Source organism: Ascaphus truei, chromosome 8, assembly GCF_040206685.1.
Source record: "Ascaphus truei isolate aAscTru1 chromosome 8, aAscTru1.hap1, whole genome shotgun sequence".
Taxonomy (NCBI): domain Eukaryota; kingdom Metazoa; phylum Chordata; class Amphibia; order Anura; family Ascaphidae; genus Ascaphus; species Ascaphus truei.
In genome coordinates this window covers 63,949,395-63,972,323 of record NC_134490.1, presented here as the reverse complement: position 1 = coordinate 63,972,323, position 22,929 = coordinate 63,949,395, and the positions used below count along the sequence as shown (strand labels likewise).

The window sequence follows — 22,929 nt, the reverse complement described above, 5'->3', positions numbered from 1 at the left end:
AATCAGGTGGCTGTGATTGTGTCATTGAGTCTGAGCTTATGTGGCACATCCACATACAAGCATGTAACAATCACTATGGCAACACACTTTGAATAGTTAGTTGGTGGAATCCTACTGCCTCTTCCTGAGGACATAGAAGAGAATCACCAGGGCACTGTCTCCTGTGGCAACACCTCAGGCTCATATTAACCCTGGTGCATAGAATGTCTCTTATGGCAACATATTTTTCAACACATTCTAATACACTGAAGAAGCATTAGCAGTGACTCCTATGGAGATATAATTTATTATTATTATTGTTTATTTGTAAAGTACCAACATATTCAGCAGCACGGTACAATGGGTGTACATAGATTTGATAATTGCATAAGCAAAAGACAAATACAAATAAGGACAAATAGATACAAGGACAAGAGGGCCCTATTCGTGAGAGCTTACAATCTAGAAGGAATGAGATACAATGTCGAAACAAAAAGGTAAAGTGGCTGCTCACAGTCGAATGGAGTGTATCTCAGGAAGGAGTATGGTCCAGCCCGACAACTGATCCCATTAAGGTTTGATGGTAGGGAGTGTTACATAGCACATGGATGGGATTAACCGCACAGCTGGTCCCAATGGGGTTGGAGGATGGAAAGGAGGAGTTGGATATTTAGAGAGATGCTGGATAGGCTTCCTTGAAAATGTTAGTTTTCAGGGAGTTTTTAATTGTCTGAAAACTGGGGGAGAGTCTGATGGTGCTTGCTAAGGAATTCCAGAGAGATTGGGCAGCACGGGAGAAGTATTGTAGGTGGGAGTGAGAGGAGGTAATAAGGCAGGGGTAGAGGCAGATGTCATGGGCAGAACACGGGGGGCATTTAGGTATATATTTGGGGATGAGGGCTGAGATTTAATGGGTGGCAGCATCGTTGGGAGCTTTGTAAGTGAGAGATAGAGTTTAAAATGATTCTATAGGCTATGGCAGGGTTCTCCAAACCTGTCCTCAAGAGCCGCACACAAGCCAGCTTTTATGGATATCCCTGTTTCAGCACAGGTGGCTCAATCAGTGGCCCAGTCAAGCACTGAGGCACCCCTGGGCTATGGGAACCCAGTGAAGGGATCTGCATAGTATAGCAGCAGAAGTGGAGCGGTGAGTGAGGTAGATGAGTCTGGCAGCAGCATTTTGGATGGATTGGAATTGGGAGAGGTGACCAGGGGAATGCCAACTAGGGAGAAGGTTGCAGTAGTCCGGGCGGGACAAGATGAGTGAGTGAATTAGGATTTTAGTTGCATCATTTGTGAGAAAAAGGGGCGTATCCTGGCAATATTTCAAAGGTGGGGACAGGAGGACTTTGTGAATGACTGAATGTGAGGAATGAAGGAGAGATCAGAGTCAAAGATGTTATCATATCTTGCAATTAATTATAATATTTCCCACATCTAAAGCCAGAGACGTGTGCATTGTACATAACATGTATGCATTATGTATTAAATAAATGTTGATTGTGTTTTTTCAAAAGGGAAAAAAATATCTGTTATTGTAAAGTGTTCAGTTATCTATACAATTAAATTCAGTACAATTAATTCTCTATGGATTCATCCATTTTGTACCAGTCTACAAGTGCTAACGGCTTGAAATGTTATGGTGGATTATTTGTTTTGCATTTATTGCATAGGGACCAATTAGGTACAGTACATAGCAAAAGGGAAGAGAAACATTACCAGACCAAGTGTCTTCAAGCAGATGGCTGTCAGGCATGATGGCCTGATCCTCCGCTGTGACTCCAGACTTTCACGTTGTATAAATAACAATAGGAAGGGAATATACTTTAATGCTTAATGAAATAAAATGTATAATGCACTAATGAAAATCCTGTAGAAAACAATTCTAAAAAAACAATGGAATAATGCATTTCGCTGTACAACACTGAAGTGGATTAGGAGAGGGGTGCTCAACTCCAGTCCTCAAACCCTCGCCCCCAACATGTCAGGTTTTCAGGATACCCCTGACTGAGCCTCTGTCTGAGCCACCTGTGCTCAGGGCCATCTACAGATTTCCAGGGGCCCAGGACTAGAGTTACGTCCTCCCCCCCCCCCCCCACTCCATGTCGTCAGTCCCCCAATTTCACACTTCATGAGCTCCCTTCTCTATTTTCCCCTCTCTTCCCATATATTTTTGTCCCCCATCTCACTCTTACTTCCTCTCTTACTCCCTCCCTCCGTAACCCCCTCTCTTACAATCCATCTCTTCTCTCACTCTCCCCCCTCCATCAATTATCCCACTCTCACTCGATCCTGTTTCCTCAATTCCTCCCCCCACATTCATTCCCTCCACCCTCCCTGGCCACACATACAATCCCAGCCACAATTATTACACCTGCAAATACATACAACCCCCTATGATGTTTGGCAGGTCGCTTCCTGCTTGAGACGAGCATTGTTGCAATTTGCTCGGCCCAATATGGACCCCACTGAGAGAGGTTGAGCCGCTACCCTGCAAGGACTGTACTTGGGGGATCATGAGCAAAACCTCGCCCTACACGAGCAACTGGTACGGACGTTTGATGCGGTGCAGGACTTATTCACCCACATAGGCATCCATCACCCAGACTTGAAGGCTGCAAATGCGGCTCCGATACCGCTTCCAGTATTTCCAGAGATCAGAGAACCTCGGATCCCGATTCCTCTACGGTATGGTGGGGACCATATGGCATGCAGGGGATTTCTTAATCAATGCTATATCCAATTTGAATTGCAACCATCCATGTTCACCACGCACTGAGCCAGAGTGGCCTACATCATTTCTCTTCTCACTGACGAGGCACTGGCCTGGGCCTCCCCGCTCTGGAAGAAGGATTCACCCCTGTTCAGCGACTCCCCTACCTTCATCCGTACTTTCATATTGGTGTTTGACCCACCAGGACTTGTATCCTAAGCTTCAGCTTCACTCCTGTGGATCCACCAGAGAACTCGCACGGTAGGCCAGTACGACATTGACTTTCGCACCCTCGCGGCCGAAACTGACTGCAATAATGAAGCCCAGGTAGCGGCCTTTTGGCAGGGACTATTGGAACCCCTAAAAGATGAGTTGACCTGCCGGTACCTACCTAAGGACCTTGAAAAGTTGACTTCTCTCTGCGTACGGATTAATCTCAGAATGCAGGAACGTCTGTCTGAGAAGTGTCATGCTGATAAGAGTCCGCCTACTCAGTTGGCCCCAAACTTAATTTCTCTGCCTCCTCCAAATGATTAGCCTATGCAGCTAGGTAACACTAGACTGTCTGAACAGGAGAGAAGCAGGAGAAATACCTTGGGCTTGTGCCTGTATTGTGGGTCCCACGGCCACCGGATCCATGACTGCCCGATTAAAGCGGGATCAAGAAAATGCCTGTGCCCAGTGAAATTGGGGGAGCATTCGCTGGACATCTCTATCATCCCTCCTCCCCCTGTGTCTTCTCGCATTCTTCTGCTGGCTTCCCTCTCATGGGGTTCTGCCTCAGACTCGACCCAGGCTTTCATGAATTCCGGAGCAGCCAGTAATTTCCTCGATCTATCATTCGCCAAGCAGCACACAATTCCCCTTCGCTCATTGGAGATTCCGTTAGAGATTGTGGTGATCGATGGAAGACCCCTAATACCTGGTACCATCACCCAGGAGTCTATCTCCCTGGTAGGGAATATCAGAGTTCTACATAAGGACCTAATCCCTTTCATGGTAATCACTGCACCCTCAGCACCTTTAGTATTGGGTCTCCCTTAGTTGCATTCCCACAGCCCTACAATCGACTGGTTAACGGGACAAGTGACTGCTTAAGGCCAGCAATGTCACGGGACTTGCTTATCTATACCTCGCCCAGCTCTGACTCACTGCTGGCATCTCTTCCTGATGGTCTTCCTCTCGTCTACCAGGATTTTGGGAATGTTTTCAAGGAGAAGCAAGACGAGGTGTTACCTTTGTATCAGGCATTCGACTGTACAATCGACTTCTCCCAGGAGCCTTGCTGCCAGGAGCCGTACCCCCTTTCGGAACCAGAGACGAAGGCTATGTGGAAGTACATAGAAGAGAATTTGAAACATGTATTTATCCACAAGTCTACATCTCCTGCGGTAGCGGGTTTTTTCTTCATGGGGAAAAAAAGGACAGGTCTCTGCGTCCCTGTATAGATTATCGGGGTTGAACAAACTTACAGGCAAACATTGTTTTCCTATCCCTCTCATTCCGTAACTTTTCGACCGACTCCGTGGGGCCTCTATTTTCACTAAGTTGGATCTCCACGGGGCTTACAATTTGGTCTGAATTAAGGAGGGTGATGAATTGAAGATGGCGTTTAATACCCTTAATGGACATTATAATACTTAGTGATGCCATTCGGTTTGTGCAATGCTCCGACTGTATTCCAAAATTTCCTATAAGGTATTCCAACATCTCCTCGATCAATTTGTGGTCATATATCTCGACGATATTCTGATATTTTCTTCTTCACGGTCCGAGCACCGGGTCCAGGTCAGGCAGGTGCTTCAGAGATTATGGGAAGAGGCTCTCTACGCCAAGCTAGAGAAATGCCAATTTGAACAACCTAAGATCTCCTTCCTCAGATGCGTCATCTCCGCCCAGGGTTTTGAGATGGACAGAGCGAAGGTCTCAGCATTTTTGGACTGGCCATACTGGAGGGTCTCAAACCCACTCAGCGCGTTCTCGGATTCACCAAATATTACAGAAGGTCCTCATTAAAAACTTCTGCAAGGTGGTGGGTCCCATTATGGCTCTTACGAAACAGGGGGTGAATCCCAACAAGTGGACACCTGAGGCAGTACAGGCCTTCGAGAGACTGAAGTCTGCTTTCTCATCTTCCCCGGTCCTGGTCCATCCAGACCCATCTAAGCCTTTTGAAATGGAAGTGGACACATCCAATGTGGCGGATGGGGCCATCCTATCCCAATGGCAGGAGATTCAAGGGAGATTACACCCCTGTGCCTTCTTTTCTAAGAAATGTTCTTCAGTCGAGAAATTACTATGTTGGGAACCGGGAATTACTTGCCGTTAAATTAGCTCTTCAAGAGTAGCAACATTTTCTGCAAGATACCACGCAGCCCATCACTATATTAATGGATCACAAGAATTTGGAATACATTGAAGGTGCCAAGAGACTCTGGACTCGACAGATGAGGTGAGCTCTCTTTTTTTACATGCTTCAAGTTCATTATATCCTTTCGACCAGGCTCCAAAAAGGTCAAAGCGGACGCACTATCTCAACAATTCTCTTTGGAAGACTCTGACGAAAGGGACCATGGGCCCATCATTCCACGTCTCAGATTATTTCGTCAGTTTCATCCGCCATATTAAAACGGATTTCGCAAGCACAAGCGGAGTTTCCTAGACCTATGTCCGCACGTAAATCCAAGTTTTTTTTTGTACCGCCCCAGTTTCATAGTGAGGTGTTGCAGTGGGGTCACCAATCCAAGGTGGCTAGAGTTAGGAAGAATTCGGATTTCATAGAACGCCTCTTCTGCTGACCAGATATTCACAAGGACATTAAAGACTTTGTAGCCGCTTGTGCTGTCTGCGCTCAAACAAAGGTACCACAGAGTTGCTTCATCCTCTGTCGGTTCCTACCAGACCATGGACCCACTTGTCTATGGATTTTATAGGAGATTTACTGCCCTCTAAGTGTATGATGACCATTCTAGTAGTGGTCGATCACTTCACAAGACAGGCCCATTTTGTAACACTCAGGGAGATACCCACTGCCTACGAATTTTCTGACATTTTCGCCATGGAGATATTTCGCCTTCATGGTATTCCGACTGAGATAGTCTCCGACCGTGGCCCCCAGTTTATTGCCAAATTTTGAGAGCATTCTGCAAATCAATGGGGACCTCACTCCACTTCTCGTCATCATATCACCATCCGTCCAATGGCCTCACAGAGAGGACTAATCAATCCTTAGAGTAATTTCTACGTCGCTTCACCTCTGCAATCAGGATAACTGGGTGGATCTTCTTCCGTGGGCAGAATTTGCATGAAACTTATTGAAACACGACTATACACAAGAGTCCCCATTCTTCTGTGCCTAAGGGCACAATCCTTCTGCTCTCCCATCATCTGTCTCCTGTTCTGGAGTTCCTGCAGCAGATGACAAGGTCCAGGAGCTACAGTCTCTGTTGAAAAGGATTCATGACAACCTAACTAAAGCCTCCCTTCAGCAGAAGGATCATGCGGATAAGCATCGGCGACCAGCCCACGCAGTTCAAGGTTGGAGACCATGTCTGGCTATCTACCAGGAAGATCCCTCTGAAGATTCCTTCCATGAAGCTTGGACCGAGATTTATAGGTCCCTACAAGATTGTGAAACAAGTTAATCTGGCCGTGTTAAAATTGGGGCTACCGGATACCTTAAGGATTCCACCGGTTTTCCATGTGTCATTACTAAAGACTGTGGTCCACAACAACTTCTCTGCTGCTCCCACCCTTCCATGACCGGTCCTGGTGGATGGTCAAGAGGAGTATATAATTCGCCAGATTCTGGATTCCCGTAAATCTCGAGGTACTCCAGTACCTTGTATCTTAGAAGGGATACGGTCCAGAGGAGAATTTCTGGGTGAAGGCTGGTGATGTCCACGCTTCCGCCTTGATATGAGGTTTCCACCAGAGGTTCCCCAACAAACCCATTAAATCATCCAGAGATCGATTTCTGGAGGGTGGGTGGTTAGGTACTCTAAGGTTTGGCAAAATCCATGCCGGGTTTTCAGAGTGTGGTCTGGGATTTTGCTGTTGCTCTCCCTCTATGGCAGAATTGTCTATCTTTACTCCTGGCAACTTCCTTTAGGCAGCCCTGTAAGCAGGAAGTTGCTGAGCAAAGTTCCAGTTCATGCAACGCGCTTACCTATTGTCTTCCTCTTTACCAGACCCGGCTCGCGTACCTCGACTATCCTTGTCTTCAGCCTGCCTCGACCTCTGCATCAACACTGACTACGCAACTCTGCTGCCCCCAAATACATACAAAAAACTCTCCACCCCCTAATACATAAACACCCCCCACCATCCCCCAAATACATAAAAAATCCTCCACCCCTCAAATACATACAAAACCCCCACCTCCCCCCAAAATACAAACAAAATACCCCCCAAATACAAAAAACACCCTCAAATAAAAAAAATCTCCTAAATACTTACAAACCCACCCCCACAAATACATGAAAAAAACCTCCACTCCCCAAATACATTAAAAAAAATACCTACAACACCACCCCACAAATACATACACAAAAAGACCTACACACTTACCTACCTTGGGGATGGTCTCAGGCCTCTCGTGCCCTGGCTCTACCCAGCTGTGTGGGCCTCAGTGGGAGGCCCTGCGTGGGACAGTGAGGGAGGGCCGTAGCTTTGCCTGGCTGCCAGTCCTCTCATTGCCGCTGGGCCTGGCTCTCCCCAGCTGTGGGCCTCGCTCACTGCCGAGCCTCTGACACCGGTGTGCACCAAGCATGGTACAATGTTAATGAGATAGGCCCACCGCTGGGGAGATCTGGGGCCCTGGGGAAATGAGAGGGCCGGCGGCTGGGCAAAGATGTTGGGCCCGGCCAGAGGTTGGGCCCAACTACTTCATCCAGCGGCTGGGCCCCCCACAGCCCCTGTCAGTGGCCCTGCCTGTGCTGAAGCAGGGACTGATTGATCCACCTGTGCTGAAGCAGGAATATCCTGAAAACCTGACCTGTTGGGGGTTGTGGGGGGGAAGGCTTGAGAAATGGAACTGAGCACCCCTGGATTAGGATATGAGTGGCGGTATACAGATGAGTTGAAAACAAAAGCTGCTTTGTGATAAATTCAATTAATATATTATTATTTTATTTTTTATTTTTTATATAAAGAATCCTTTTGTAAAGCTTTGTTTTCTCGTCACTGTAGAAATTATTGTCAGCATGAGATCTTAGCATAGTAGGTGACTGCCTAAATCCTGGTGACAAAATATTCCCAAATTTTCTTTTGAAGGCTGGATTATAGTAATAAGCAAGATTAAGACTTCATTAGAATTATTCCATTTCTGTAGAACTTTGTAAGAGCGTGAAGAGTTAACTCTCTGTTCAAGACACCACACCCTAGTGTCAGGTCTCCTAAGCTGTGTCAAGTAAACTCCTGATTGAGCAGAGTTTAAAAGGCAGGAAGGACACTGTGTCCTGGAGCAGCAGCAAAGTAGGCTCACCGAGGATTGTATGTAACACAACTGGGAGTTAGGACCACTAAAATCTCCAAAATCTGCATGGACCCAGGCTTCATGTTCCTTGTGGATCTGCTTGGGAACAGCGAGAATTCAGATCCTGCATTGAAGAGAAACCTGTAAAGCAACCAAAGCTCCAGACCCGACTGAAAGAAAGTATTCATTACCCAGAGGAAAGTAAGAACAATTTAAAAACTGTTGATGTTCTGCTGCACTACCTCTTTAAATGCCTGTGGAGTTGTTTCCCCTGCTCATAAGGGAATAAAGGTCATTTTGTGTGAAACACCTGCAGTGTGTGGTACTAACTGATGACCTATATGGCTGCTCTGTCACAACCTTGAATATGTTTGTACAATAGCTAATTATTTCATTAAACATTTTGAAATTGCAAGAGGTATAACAAATGTTTTACAAACTCTTGTAATCTAATTTTTGTACTCCGTATTTGCCATAGTGATAGAATATTCACACCCTTAGCAATCAACTTATTTTGACATGGGCCTTTTTAGATTGGATTATAGGCAAGCGCTAAATATAATATTTGTCAAGCATATAACCTAAAACAAATTTAAAAAGATAGTTCAATGTACAGTATACACTTCCTGATGCAATAATTAAAATAAATAGCTGTGGGCTTTACTGGGGAACATACAATATATGTGCTTAAGATGTATTGATCATTTCCTTGCATGGTTCTATGGATCCTTAAAGCACTAATAGGGTGATAAGATAATCAAGTATAAGTCAGATTTTGACAAAGTTATATAAATTCAAAATAATGCAAAGCATTTAAGAAAAATAACTCCGTTTTTGAATAATTAACTTGATTGGGGTGAAAATGTGAGATATGTAAACAAACTACCTGCTACAAGTTCTAAATTCCACCTTTAAGGCTAAGGCCCCAGTAACTCAGCTGCAACGCGCGCCCGCGAGATTGGCGGCGCGTGCAGCCGATTACCTGGTCTGCAGGAGAGAGAGACCGGGGGGGGGGCCTGGCGGGGGAGTGACGGGGCGTGGCCATGATGTCACCCGGCAGGTTCGCCCTCATTGGCTGAACCGCCGGGGGCGTGCCATATCGCTCGACGCGAGTCCTGCTCTCAATTCTATTGAGAGCAGGAGCAGTTCTCGCCTCAGCGCTGCGGCCCCCCCTCGCAGCGGGCCCGGCGCCGTTGAGGGGAGGGCTCTCGTCCGTGCAGCGTTCGACACAGCTGACGCTGTAGTAGGCAGCGGGGTCAAGGCCTAACGTATATGGTGCATCATTGCTCAGATTCTTCTCAAACAAATTTTCCATAGGAAGGAGAATTCTACACTCATTTGGCGGCATCTTACCCATGCTCCAGCCATGACCCAGCAGAATTCTGGATCATCTTAGTCCCGGGATTAGTTTGCGCGTCTTCAGCATCCTCATGGTCTCTTCCAGCTACTGACCTTGCATTTGCATGCTAGCGGATATCTGGAAGTTCCCAAATCAACAATAGAGTAAAAACACCACTATACAGCTATGGAATTAGATTTCTTCAAAAGACTCGTTAATTTGTAAAAATAAATAAAAATAAACTTGTAATGATTCATACATCTCTATAGGACAGAAACAGGCACTCCTACATGTTTCATAGGGCTTTGTCAAGTGTAACAAATGTGCCATGGGGTGTGAAACACGTAAGAGTCCTCTTTCTGTCCTAGGCACATGTATGAACCATTGAAATAATGTATATTTGTATTTGTTTTCTAAATTAACGAGTCTCCTGAAGACTCAATCTCCAAAGCTGTACAGTGGTGTTTTTACTATCTTTACTCTATTGCTTATTTGGGGTAACAATGTGCCTGAAATGGAATTTTGTTTTGGTACTTCATACCAGTTCAGGGGTTTTGATATTTTAGAAAATGTATTTATAAAAGGATGTTGTAGACTAAAGGTACATGTAAATCTATAAAATTGAATGTATTTATTTATAAAAATGTTTTACCAGGAAGTAATACATTGAGAGTTGCTTCTTGTTTTCAAGTATGTCCTTTGCACAGACTTAACAATACATGGTTACATTAAAGGAACATAGGTTATACAGTCAATTCACAGACATTTCATGGACAGATAGAGTTGGAAAATGTGGATACAGGGATAAAGGCCTGGTGAGTTTCATATTGAAATAGAGAAGCTTTAACATCAGCAAATAGCTTACACCCATTGGCTGCCCTTCAGCCGTCCGCCTTTAGGGTGACGCAGATGTACACTGACTGGGTACAGATTGAAAGCAGGTGCGAATGCAAAGTTTTTTGTCCTCTAGGCTCATTAACATTCCAGTGGGTGGGGTTGACGTTCCACAAAGTACAAGCAAATGTTAACCCTTAGCATGCTGGTCCTGTGCAGAAGGGAGCAGCTCTTGGGGAGCCCCATCAGGTATAATAAGAATAATACATGTGTGTTTCTCAGGTAGAAATGGAGATGTTAAAGCTATTGGTATAGGGATTTATCAGTTATCCCTCAAATATCCCACTCAGAATGTTACTCAGATAATGGCCTAGTACAAGTAGCTTCCCACAGCATTGCTTTTCCACTGATATTTACTCTATAGCTAGGTGCTCATCTTAAAATCTAATATTGCAGATACTATAGCAGAAATCGTATGTTTGTTTTTAGACTATTTGGTGGATTTTTGTTAAATAGTCCTGTGATTGGGGATGTTTTGAATCATCTGAGCAAAAATGAGCCTATTAGTTTAGGAAATACATTACCTATGTTTACAATATATCTATCTAATATATACTGTGTATGTATGTATTCTATCCTGCAAGGCAGTTTTGTACCATTGTAATAAATATGGTAAACAAGGGTACAGTAAAAAACAGACCAGTAGGGTTCTGCATATAGTGAATTACGTCAACCTGCCACTACCTCATAAATTTACAACCTTTTATTCGCCACATACCACAAGGGTCACAATAAATTGGGCAATATAATACATATTTAGGTATAACCTATTTTCATTGTGTACCTTTTAAGAGGAAAAAAACCCACATTTAATTACAATTGTCTGCCTGGTTTATGTACATGTCTATAATTAGGAGACAGTTGACATGTATTACAAGTGTCATCAAACATCACAGCAGGCTGACAAGCTGTGATCGTGGAATTAGTGGGTTTGCATTCAGTTCGTTGACAGGATCCCAGGCTCCTCCCTGGTTATTCTGAGCTCCGTTCATCGCAGACGTTGGGGTGTTCCCTGGCTGTCCCTGGTGGAGAATTTTCATTCAGTACCACGGTCAGAGGAATCCTGGGACCAAGCGAGAGGTTTCAGCACCACGGACAGTGACACATGCGCCGGGTCGGGGGTGGGTGGGGGAAGGTTGTTAAGCAGCGATCAAGATAAGAAGTCGCTTTCAGCACTGAGGACAGAAGCATCTTGATCCAACATCAACCAGAAACTCAGTGCTTTCTCTGCTCGGGATTTCAGCACCACGGACAGGGCGTGAGGTTCCTGGGTGCAGATCTCAGCACCGAGACAAAGCCTTTAACCCACAGGAAACGTGTAAGCAGCCCAGGCAAAGGCAGCCGAGGGAGGATCATCTACAGCGTGCATCACCAAGAAGAAACTGTGACCGGATACAAAGTATCACAGGGAAGAGGAGGGTGTCTGAGCTCCTGCGGAAAACATGGCAACCGAGGTAAGTCCCCATGTCTGGCTCTGCGGCTGGGGCGCAGCTCACTACAGGAGCATTGCTGCTGGATCGTTTTACAAGGGGTGAGAATAATCATGACTCCTTGCTGGGCATACTGTACCTGACTATGTTGAAGTAGTTGGGAGAAAAATCACATTACTAATATGCAGTCTCCAGTGTCAACCCTTGAGTGTCAATGGGGTCACCATGGTCTGCAAGGGGTTACATTCATGTGAATTAAAGACTTCAACTGCCTATGCATAAGTTGGGGATCTCCAGAAACACAGCCAAAGACAGGTCTTTCCTGGCTGCCGGTTACTATCCTATCTGTCCTATCCTCTATCTCTGGCATAAACATGGCTGGAAGATTGAAAAGTTGAAATGTTTTTACCATGTGTTATATTAATAGTGCAGATGACTGAGAGTAGTTTGACTCATGAGGAGGGTCATATAATTTCCCAGTAATATACATACATACAGTACAACATTTATTAACAAAGCTCTCATACACCTTGGCTCTGTTTAGTGATGATTGTGGTAAAATAAAGGATTACACTGTGTTGAGCTTCTTGAAGTCAGGAATTACTACTTTTAATTGTATCCAATAAACTGTTTGGGATGTTTTAAATTGTGACCAGCATGTACTTTACTTACAAAACACACACTACAACACATGTTTTTGGTTGATTCATGCAGTAAGTGCTGCTATTTGTACTAAACTGTTACTGGAATATTGTGGCATTTATGATGACATAAATGTACCTTCTTTTCAAAGACATCAGATATAATTGTAAAATGTATACAATTTGTTTATTCTTATGCTTGGTAATATCCAAATAATGTATAGTTATAGTGACCAAGATACTGTATGCTGCTACACTTTGTACAGTGTGTGTATATATATATATATATATATATATATATATATATAAATTGCTTAACAAATGCAGATCTAATGTAAGAAGAAGAACACAAGATTATAGCCCATACCAATGTTTTGGAAAATGCAAGATATTAATTATTTTTAATTGTACAGTTTTGTTTGTGTTACTATTTACACCCCCACTTTAGTGTCTCTTCAGATGTTTACTTGTTTCCAGTTCTCTCTCATGCTTTTTTTTTTTTTTTTAATTTCCCTCTTTTTATATGTTCCTTGATTGGATAGGAAGCATGTTGAACAGGGTTGGTTAAGATTATTAAGTGATGAGACACCTCCTATTTTCACAGAAACAAATGATGTTTGACTCACTTGTTTCTATTAAACCATAAAAATATCAAACTAATAATATTAACAACTTTTATGTAACGCTTTTCTTCCAATGGACTCAAAGCGCTGCTGACAGTTATAGAAATAAAAGGAACATTTAATGCTATAAAAGAAACCAAACGTAAGATTACAATATACAAATACAGGATCAATAGAATGATACTGTGAGTATTGAATGTCTGGGTTGTGGTTCATTTATTAATTGCCTGGGTAAAGAGGTAAGCCTGGAGTCTGGGTTTTAAAGATTTCCAGAGCGGGGGCATCTCCAACCATTTGAGGCAGAGTTCCAAAGACTAGGAGCAGCTTGGCTAAAAGCTCGGGCCCAAAAGAAGTCCGGGAGATTCTGTTGGGCATCCTTCACTTGTGGATCAAAGTGAGCGGTGGGAGTGTAGGGAACCAAGAACTCTTTCAGATAGCTGGGACCCACATTTATTTAGGGCTCTGAATGGTTGGAAATTGTATAAATATAACCATGTTCAGTAAACTGCCCCTATAATGTAGTTCAATTTTTTTAATGTTTCAAACGCAGATTTAACTGTATTGGAACTGTAAAATGATTAAGTGCTTTTTGACTATTTGTGAAACCTGACTATTTTTAATTGTCGCATTTTCTGTTATTGTTATGCTTTCCTTTTTTAATTTGGAGGATTATGCTTCATTTGTAGATTAAAACTAACCACTATGTTTATTGTTGACTGAAGTTTTCTTTGTCCTGGACAATTCCAATAACCCATGCAGGAAAGGAGTCATTATCTAAGTTGACTTGTATATCTGCCAATACATATACTTCAATTACAGCATTGTACACTTTCAGATGATGAATGAAATAGTAAATTATTACCAGAGACCATAAGACATTCCAAACTATCTTTTTATTTTTCAGTCTCAAGGGAAATCCGTTTCTATTTTCTTAAGTTAGTACTGGAAATTGCTCCTTGACAAGTATTGCACTTAGCAGCTGAAAATGAACAATACAATATTAACTCCGTCAGTGCCAGGGTCCGGTGCGATTGGTAGTATCCTTTTACTGGCGCTATATAATGTTTCCATTGTTAAACGTAAGACTGAAAAATGTTATTTCTACAAAGAGAGGAATGAAAAGTACAATAATAAACATATAGAAATATGGAAAAGGATGAGTAGTAAATAGCTTACAAGGGATGCCCACTGCCTTTTGTAATATCCTAAATGATACTAGATCTCTTTGCTTCCCATTTTGTCCTGTACTGCTATCTGTCTTGGTGTTCTAGATCATCATCAGATCTACATGGTCAGCCCATTCTTTCTGTTATAGTGCTTTTCCTTATCTAACCCAACATCTACTACCTTTTTTAATATACTGTATTTTTACTTTATTAACAAGTAAACTTTATTGAGGTTTGTATGATTTCAACAGTATCTATTCACTTACTGCATTTGATTCACAATTTCAAATTTAGCATTTCAAGAAACACGGAGATGCACATTTATTTTCATCTACTCCTAGCGCTGTATTAAATAGTAGACGAGGTTAAAAAAAAAAAAACATATGTCCACCGAGCTCAACTTATGTTAAATTTAGACGGATACGGGATTTATAGCAGTTTGTTTACAACATTTTCCATGTTGTTTATTAGACCAACACATGTGGAAAGAATTGTACAGGGTAAGATAAGAAAATGTTGGGATGGTATATTGAAGTTTGCCAAGAATGTACTGGCATTGAATATTAAGCGTTGTAATGCAGTGCTTTACATTTCTGAGTGGAAAGTCTTAAATAAAGCCTTCGTTTTATTTTTAAATATATAAATCAGTTCTACAGTATTGGATAATTGGGAAAACTGCTTTAAAAAATGGCAACGTTTTAATATACTGAGCATCCTTTGGCTGCATTTAGTAGGTTTTAGCACAACTACCCAGCAGGGCAAGGGTTTTGGCAACAAATTATCACAAACAGGAAATTGTTGCAGTTTTCCCAGCAGGAGTCTGTGCCTGAGCTGAGTGCTCTAACAATAGAAAGTGTGACCCTTTGTAATAGGTTATATTGTAGCGGCTGTGTTACACTGACTGATTCAGCAGCAGCCATTACGTGAACCCAGAGAGCAGGCTGATCGATAACAGGAGAACGGATCGATGGGCAGCTTAGGTAATTCGTTTTAATTAAATCTAATCAAATGCATATATTAAAACCAAAACATAAGTTCAATGAGGAATGCTGCTTTAAACAAAACTTGTGATTCACATAAAGTATGTATACTTATTTAAATAGCGCAATTCAGGTAAATAGCACTTCACAGCAGTAATACAGTACACATGACATAATATAACAGTGGTAATGAGGCTTCAGACATGAGTAACAATAGGAAAGGGAGTCCCAGCCCTGAAATGCTTACAATCTAAGTGGTAAGTAGGGAGAATGTACAGAGACAGGAGGGTGTTATGGTAAGTGTGTCTGCAAGTGGTTACGGTCAGTGTATCTGCTTCATTAAAGGTGGGGAGAGGATGTCAGTTGGATAGTGAGTGGAAGGACATTCCAGAGGTGTAGGGCAATAAATGAGTAGTTTTTACGCTGGAGAGGCCTTTATATACAAGATGGGTAGACAGAAGATATTTTTTTAGCAGAATGCATGAGTCTGGCAGGGGTATAGCAAGAAATTAGGGCTGAGATGTAAGCAGGGGCAGAAGAGTGTATAGCCTTAAAAGTGAGGAGGAACTTAGCCGCTACCGCTACGGTCTAAAACAAGAACTTGGACCTCGCGCCTGATTTAGCCTCAGCTCGGCAGGGTTTCTTAGCTCCAAAAATGAAGCCGGTTGCTCTGCTATTTGCAACAGAGCAACTTTGAAAAGCCCGCCTTTGCGTCACCAGCCCAAGACACAGGATCGTCTGGTTCTCTGACTGGGGCTTCTCCTTACATACCTTCCGCTGTTCTATGTTTAGCATGGAGGTAGGAGGAGCGACCAATCAGAGCGTGAGAATTCCTCCCTGCCAGCCAATAGAAATAGGGGCTCGTCCTTTGGCTGACGTCAGAGGAGGGGCATGTCAAACAGGCTCGGGATGCCCCATTGGTGGGACATATGAATTGACCAATGTGAACTATTACATCAACAAATACAGCAGGGATATCATTACTACTACACAAGGTTGTACGTTATGTACATAATAATTTTTCTCGTATATCAATGAGTCCAAGGCTGGCTTGATGGCTGTGCTATCGGCGTGACTGAACCTGGCCCCGCGCTTAGAGGCCCTGTGCTCTTCCCTGACCCAACTTCCATAATCGCAGTTTATAAGCGCTGGCATCTCCTGCTGCCACCCAAAGTTACATGACAATGTGTCGCCTTAATGATGCAACATCACATGACACGATGATGGGCAAGAGGCCCTGCGTGTGATGTCACATGAGGTCCTGGAGGTGGTAAGGGGCCACCATGCACCCATAGTGCATCTGCACCACTATATTCCCAGATGGTGCTGACACAGAGTTAATGCAGGCACGAGTCCCTGCCTAGTTGAGCTTACAATCCATTTTTGTTGTGTCTGTGGCACGGGGAGAGAAAGTGATTTGCCCATGGTCACACAGAGCTGACACCAGGAATTGAACCAGGTCCCCCTGCTTCAAACTTGGCATCATTGTTTTCAGAGCCGCTCCTACAGCCCATATTATAAAGATGTATAAATTGTGTAATACTGTACATCATTTATGATTGCCTTTTTGTGCAATAGAAGTTGATCATTAATATAATAGTCTTTTATAATAATGATATTGTTCCTACTTCTCGGAAATTAGAAAATGAGTAATTATCTCAATGTAGTACAACATACAAGAAATTATAAGTAATTGTAGTACTATAGATAATTGTTTCTTCAAGGTTGCAAAAGGTTTTACCAGTGTTACCTTCTCTATTAAAGGCTATACAGATTAATTTTATTATATAATTCATAGCCATTTCCCCTTAATTAAAATACATATATCAGTCTTCATTATAAACATTCCAATAATTGCTAAGCATAGCTTCCATGTTTTTAAATAATAGGAGAAGACAAAAACCATGTATAAACACAAACAATAATCCGCTAACAGAACCTACAGTCTTTTACCCCTTGGGAATAAAGTAGTTTTACAAAGACATAGTGCATACTATATATGATTTTAAAAGACAGCAATAATAAATATTCTAAATTAAGAAGACTAATAGTGCAGTGGTTTATTTTTAGTTTTATGCGATTTTATCTTCTTGTGTACATAACACCTCATGCACATTACGGAAACATTTCATACGTAAAATGGGTATCTATAATTGCTAAAATGATAAGGAAATTGCACATTATGCTTGAATTTAGTAAAGCCTTGAGGAACCGCATTTGGCAAGGGAAAATATAGTTGAGGATACTGGTTATACAAAATATAGCTATTTCTAAAAAAATATAGTCATGCTTACAATTCCTACTATACATGGGCCCTTTATAATGTCCGGTGAAGATGCTTGAGAAGAGTTCAGCTCATTCCAGATGAGACTAAAGTATTCTCTTGCTCTGAGAATCTCTACAATCTTCTTTTGGGTTATTTTAGCCAAATACACAAAGGGTTTCTTGTCTTGCTATTTAACTCATTTGGACAAATTAGTATTCTACTGACAAGGTGACTCAACTAATCCTACCACAATCTCTTTATTTAAATATTAACCATGATTTCTATACATAACATACTGATGAATATTTAAATCATTGATAGGGGCTGTAGAATGGCTATATAGTTTATTTGCTTTCAGATAATGTTTGTTTAGTAGAATCTAGTCATTCTCTTTGAATGCATCTAGGAAGTAGCAGATTACTGTGTGTGCATGGCAGAGCATGTCAAAGTATTATATTTAATAACATAAACCAGATGCATTCAACGGAAAATGAGGACAAAATAATATTTTCAGTTTAGAGAAACGACAATGTGGACTTTTCTCATAAGATACCAGCCTGATACAATTCACACAACAGATTGCAGTCATTCATCTGTAACCAATGCTGGAATATGACTGTGACTCTGTAACCTTTTGGGTCAAATAAAATAAATGGTTAGATTCTCATATATCTGAGATCATTCATATGCAGTGTGAGAAATACTGCAATTCTTTATAAACGCACAAATCGATGTCACAAAAAAAATGTGTGTTAGAACACCTGCATCTTGCCTACCCTTTTAGTTAGCATAGTTCTATTTTGGGTATATGAGTGGGAGGATGTGTTGTGAATGTATCTCAGAAAAGAACACTGAAAACGGAAGATGCTTTGGCTTTTTCATGTGATTCACTCGGCGTGTTAGTAATCCTTACATGGCAAAGGCCAATTCATTATTTTGTAATAATAACATTTCTTTATTATGGTCAACATATATTCCGCAGCACCGTACAATGTGTGGGAAACAATACAGTAGCACTACAACCTTCAAACCTGTACATCATAAAACTGTCATCTGAAATATAAGGTTGGTTGGAGTTATTCTCTTCTTTAGACATTGGAGGATTGTATAGTGCCATCAATGTACGTAGCACTTTACAAAGTTAGAATACAGACCGTACACAGGGATAATATACAAGGTTACACAAGTGTATTAAACAAAACTAGTTGGGGAGTCCCAGCCCTGCAGAGCTTATAATCTAAATGGAATGAGACATACAAAATAAATAGATCAGGTGCAGTATTTAACATGTATGAGGAAGAAGTAAGTGCATCATGAGTTCCCACAGGCCTAAAATAACAAAATGCTTCACTGAGGAGGTGAGATTTTAGGCATAGGGACACTTTCTACTGCCCAAAGACACCTTATGACCCATTAAAGTGAAGGGACTGCAAGGTGTCTCCTGGTTCATAATGGTGTCTTCTGGCATAGCACCGACTAGTACACATGGCTCTTTATATTCCCAGTCCGATATATAATGATGAATCATCCTATTAAAATATTAAGGGCTTGAATTGTTCGCTTTATACTTACAGTACCAATCTTCCAGGAACCCCTCCAGGGTTTACATGTGCTCACTTTGCCACTTTTGGCATTTGTAATATCACTGATGCTCAACACAAGTTACTAATTAGCAGTTCTGTTTAATGAAGAGTTTTGGCAAAAACACATTCTAAATTGGAAGACTATTGTAGAACATGCATTGAGTGGTTCACTTGAAGATTTATAGATATGTAAAAAAATTATATCAGTATTGAATAGTCTGCCTCGCTGAAAATCAACATGTTGTGATGTGTATATGGACTGCAGAAGTTTCTCCTTGCCATTTCATATCCAAGTCCCTTTATTCTTTCACCAACATTAGCTTGTCAGCTCAATGAAACAGGTACTTGTGCTAGAAAATGTATAGGCTAAAGCTGGTAAATTCCGGGGATTATTGAAATTCCTGCTCTCTGGATAATGCCGGGAATTTTAACCAATCAATCAGTAATGGCCCGGAATTTTTGGCACCTTGCCAAGTTTTTCAGGCAATCAGCTTTCAGTTCTCATTCACAAAGAGTGAAATTTGCTCTTAGACAAGGGATGTGATTGGACAGAAGGCACCAGCAAGGCACTGACTCCTCCCCCACCCTGTCTACAGAGAGCTCCGCACAGGAGAGTGAGGGGAAAGGTTTGTGTGTGTGTGTGTGTGTGTGTTTTGTGGGTGTAAAGTAGGTCAGCAGAGTGTTTTATTAGTGTGTGTGACTTCTGTTGGTGTGTGTTTTGTGGGTGTAGAGGGGGCAGCAGAGTTGTGTTGGTGTGTTTCTGCTGTGTATGTTTTGTTGGTGTAGAGGGGGGCTGCAGTGTGTTTTGTGTGTGGAGGAGAGGTGCAGAGTGGTGTGTGTGTGTGTGTGTTTACATGGGGACTGCAGTGGGTGTAGAGGGGGGCTTCTGGTGTGTGTTTTATGGATGTAGAGGGGGCAGCAGTCTGTTTTGTTGGTGTGTGTCTGCAGTGTGTTTTGTGAGTTTAGAGGGTGGAGGAGGGCTGCAGTGTCTTTTGTGGGTGTAAAGGAGGGGGCTGCACAGTGTGTAGGGGGGACTGCAGAGTTTGTGTATATAGAGGGGGGTTGCAGTTTGTGTGTGTGTGTGTGTGTGTGTGTGTGTGTGTGTGTGTGTGTGTGTGTGTGTGTGTGTGTGTGTGTATAGAGGGGGCTGTGTATGTACAATTTCCTTTTAATAAACTTGCAGTAAAAGCATAAGAATGTAGACAATAATGCTGATTAAAATCAATATGATTACAAAAATGTATCTTTTTTATGAAAAATTAAAAATAAGCCTACAATAGTAATAATCCCCTCAGAACAGGGCATTACTGGCCAATAGTGCCCTGGCTGGGTTAAAGTCCCTCTGCTTCGCCTCGGGCCTTCAACTCTTCCAACCAGGGCATTATTGGCCAGTAATGCCCTGTTCTTCTGGGATTATTACTTAACTATAGGTTAAACTGTGTAAAATTCTGGGCATTATTGAAATACCCGTTCACTGCTCAGAATTCTAGGCATTATGTCTTCAGCAATGGCCCTGAATTTGGCACCTTGCCAAGTGTTTTATTTCCAGCAAATCAGCTTTCCCTTGTCATCTAGTGAATGAGAGCAGCTTTCAGACAGGGGAGGTGATTGGAATTCGATAGGAGGAACCAGCCAGGCATTGACTCCTCACCCTACCTGCAGAGTGCTCCGCATAAGGGAAACAGAAAGAAGTTACTAGTGTGTGTGTGTGTGTGTGTGTGTATAGAGGGGGCTGCAGTGCGTGCGTGTGTGTTTATATAGAGGGGATTAAGTGTATTTACAACTTTATTTTAATGAAGTACAGTAAAAGCACAAAAGAGAGTGTACAATATATTTTAAAAGAATCAATATAACTATACAAAAGTGTCTATGAAAAATGCATACAATTAGCCTATCATAGTAATAATCCCTTCAGAACTGGACATTACTGACCAATAATACCATGTTCTTCGGGAATTACTTAAATATAACAGTCCCAGTTGACTACTTCTTCTTGCCAACACGGTTATAATATTTTGTTTCTGTACTTCTGTTATACCTGATGAAGGATCCTGAGAGGTTCGAAAGCCTGTAAAAGATCAGCTACTAGTTGGTCCAAAAAAAGGCATAATACCCCCTACTCTCTCCCTCGTTACTTAATATAGCGACATATTTCTAATGCTTGTCCTCCGACCAAAGAAATGTCACTTTAGCATCTCCTGTAATTACAGATGCAGCGGCCGTTATCCGAACATTTCACGGAGCTGTTTTCGTGAACTCTGCTGTATTTCGTGCAGCATTCACTCGTTATTCTTCTGTGAACGCTGCCATGAATGTCGCCAATCACACCTGTAATCTTCTACAGTTAGAGGATTTGTGTATGGCTAAGGAGCCTCAGAAAGGACTTCTTTCCCATGTACAGTATACAGTATCAACTTGTAACGTTAATCTTCAAATTACTTGGATTTATAGATTTTAAGACAACACCCGATAAAAACACTAGTAAACACGCGTCTTAACGCGGGAAAGTTTGTAGAAATCATGCGGCACAACCTGGGTATGCCCAGGAAATCAAATCCGTGACCTGTTCGGAAAATGGCCGCTGCATCTGTACAGCAGCAGAACTTTACTGCCACCTGTAATGCTGTAGCTTCTAAATAACAGACACAACTGCCTCATGGTCATCTCCAGCTGCTTTTCCTGTAGGCTTGACAGCAGCAAGAAGTTTTGGGGCATGACCTGTATACAGATACTCATCGTTGTTTTGTAGTGCAGCATATACTGTACATGCTCTGATTCCGGGTCAGTGAAATAAGAGATTTATTTCTAAAAAAAAAAAAAAACATTTAATGACCCAATTAGTTGTATAACCTGTACAAAGCATTTGCATTTTTCCCAAACCAGCAGGTGACCTTTTAATTGGTCATTCCAACATCATGAAAAAGGATATGTTTACTGTATTTCAATTGCTTCTGTCAGCTGCTCTTCAGTTGAGTCAGAGCTGTGGCTCCTTTTTTGTTTAATTCATTGCTTACTTACAGTATTCTTTAAGTTAGAAAATGTTAAAGCTATTTTCTGACAACTGCTGAGCTATTCACAGTTCGTCTATTATTCCTTTATCTTCTTTTATAATAAAATAGCATGGTATTTTACCAAGCATATCCCTATTGTCCTGCAGAGGCACAGCTCTGTCATTATTTAGTTGTGACGTCTTCTTAGAAAACTCCGCAAATTGTCTTTTTTTTTTTTTAATCCTTTTTTTTTTATATATATCTTTTTCCAGATGCATAACCTGCAAGAGCTGAGGAGAAGCGCTTCCCTGGCCACCAAAGTGTTTATTCAAAGGGATTACAGTGATGGAACCATGTGTCAGTTTCAGACGAAGTTCCCACCGGAACTAGACAGCCGGGTATTACTATTTAATTTGTATTTAAAGAAATATTTCAAACAATCAGATCTAGTGGAGTTTGTTTTGTCTATAGGTCTAAAAGTCGTTGAAAAGGGGGGAAGGGGGTAATTAGTTATACCACTTACAGATTACACATTAAAATAAAGGTCTATATTGAATGGCGAAAATAAGCGCTAAATGGCTATTGAAAGCGTTAAATAAACCTATACAGACATGGCCCAGATTGGTTCACACAGATTCTTTCAGAATTTCAGTCAAAAAGCTTATCTTGTATTTTCCTCAATTTTTCAACCTGATTCAGAGTTTGCAGCATTATGTATGCGTGTCTTTTTATTTATATAGCGCCATTAATGTACATAGTGCGTCACAGTAATAACACGTGACAATTGTATAAATAACAAATAACTACAAATAACAGGTCATGGAATAAGTGCTTCAGACATAAAAGTAA

The 22,929-nt window shown here is 41.8% G+C and overlaps 1 protein-coding gene across 1 annotated transcript in view; it reads left to right on the top strand.

The window, feature by feature from the left end:
• Positions 1 to 11,188: 11,188 nt before the first annotated feature.
• Positions 11,189 to 22,929, top strand: part of GOLGA7B (golgin A7 family member B) — a 30,132-nt gene continuing 18,391 nt past the window's right edge. The window contains exons 1-2 of the mRNA XM_075612351.1: positions 11,189 to 11,855; positions 22,353 to 22,478. Of these exons, the coding sequence (XP_075468466.1) occupies positions 11,844 to 11,855; positions 22,353 to 22,478 (138 nt within the window). The 5' untranslated portion in view covers positions 11,189 to 11,843. The remainder of the gene's footprint in view (positions 11,856 to 22,352; positions 22,479 to 22,929) is intronic.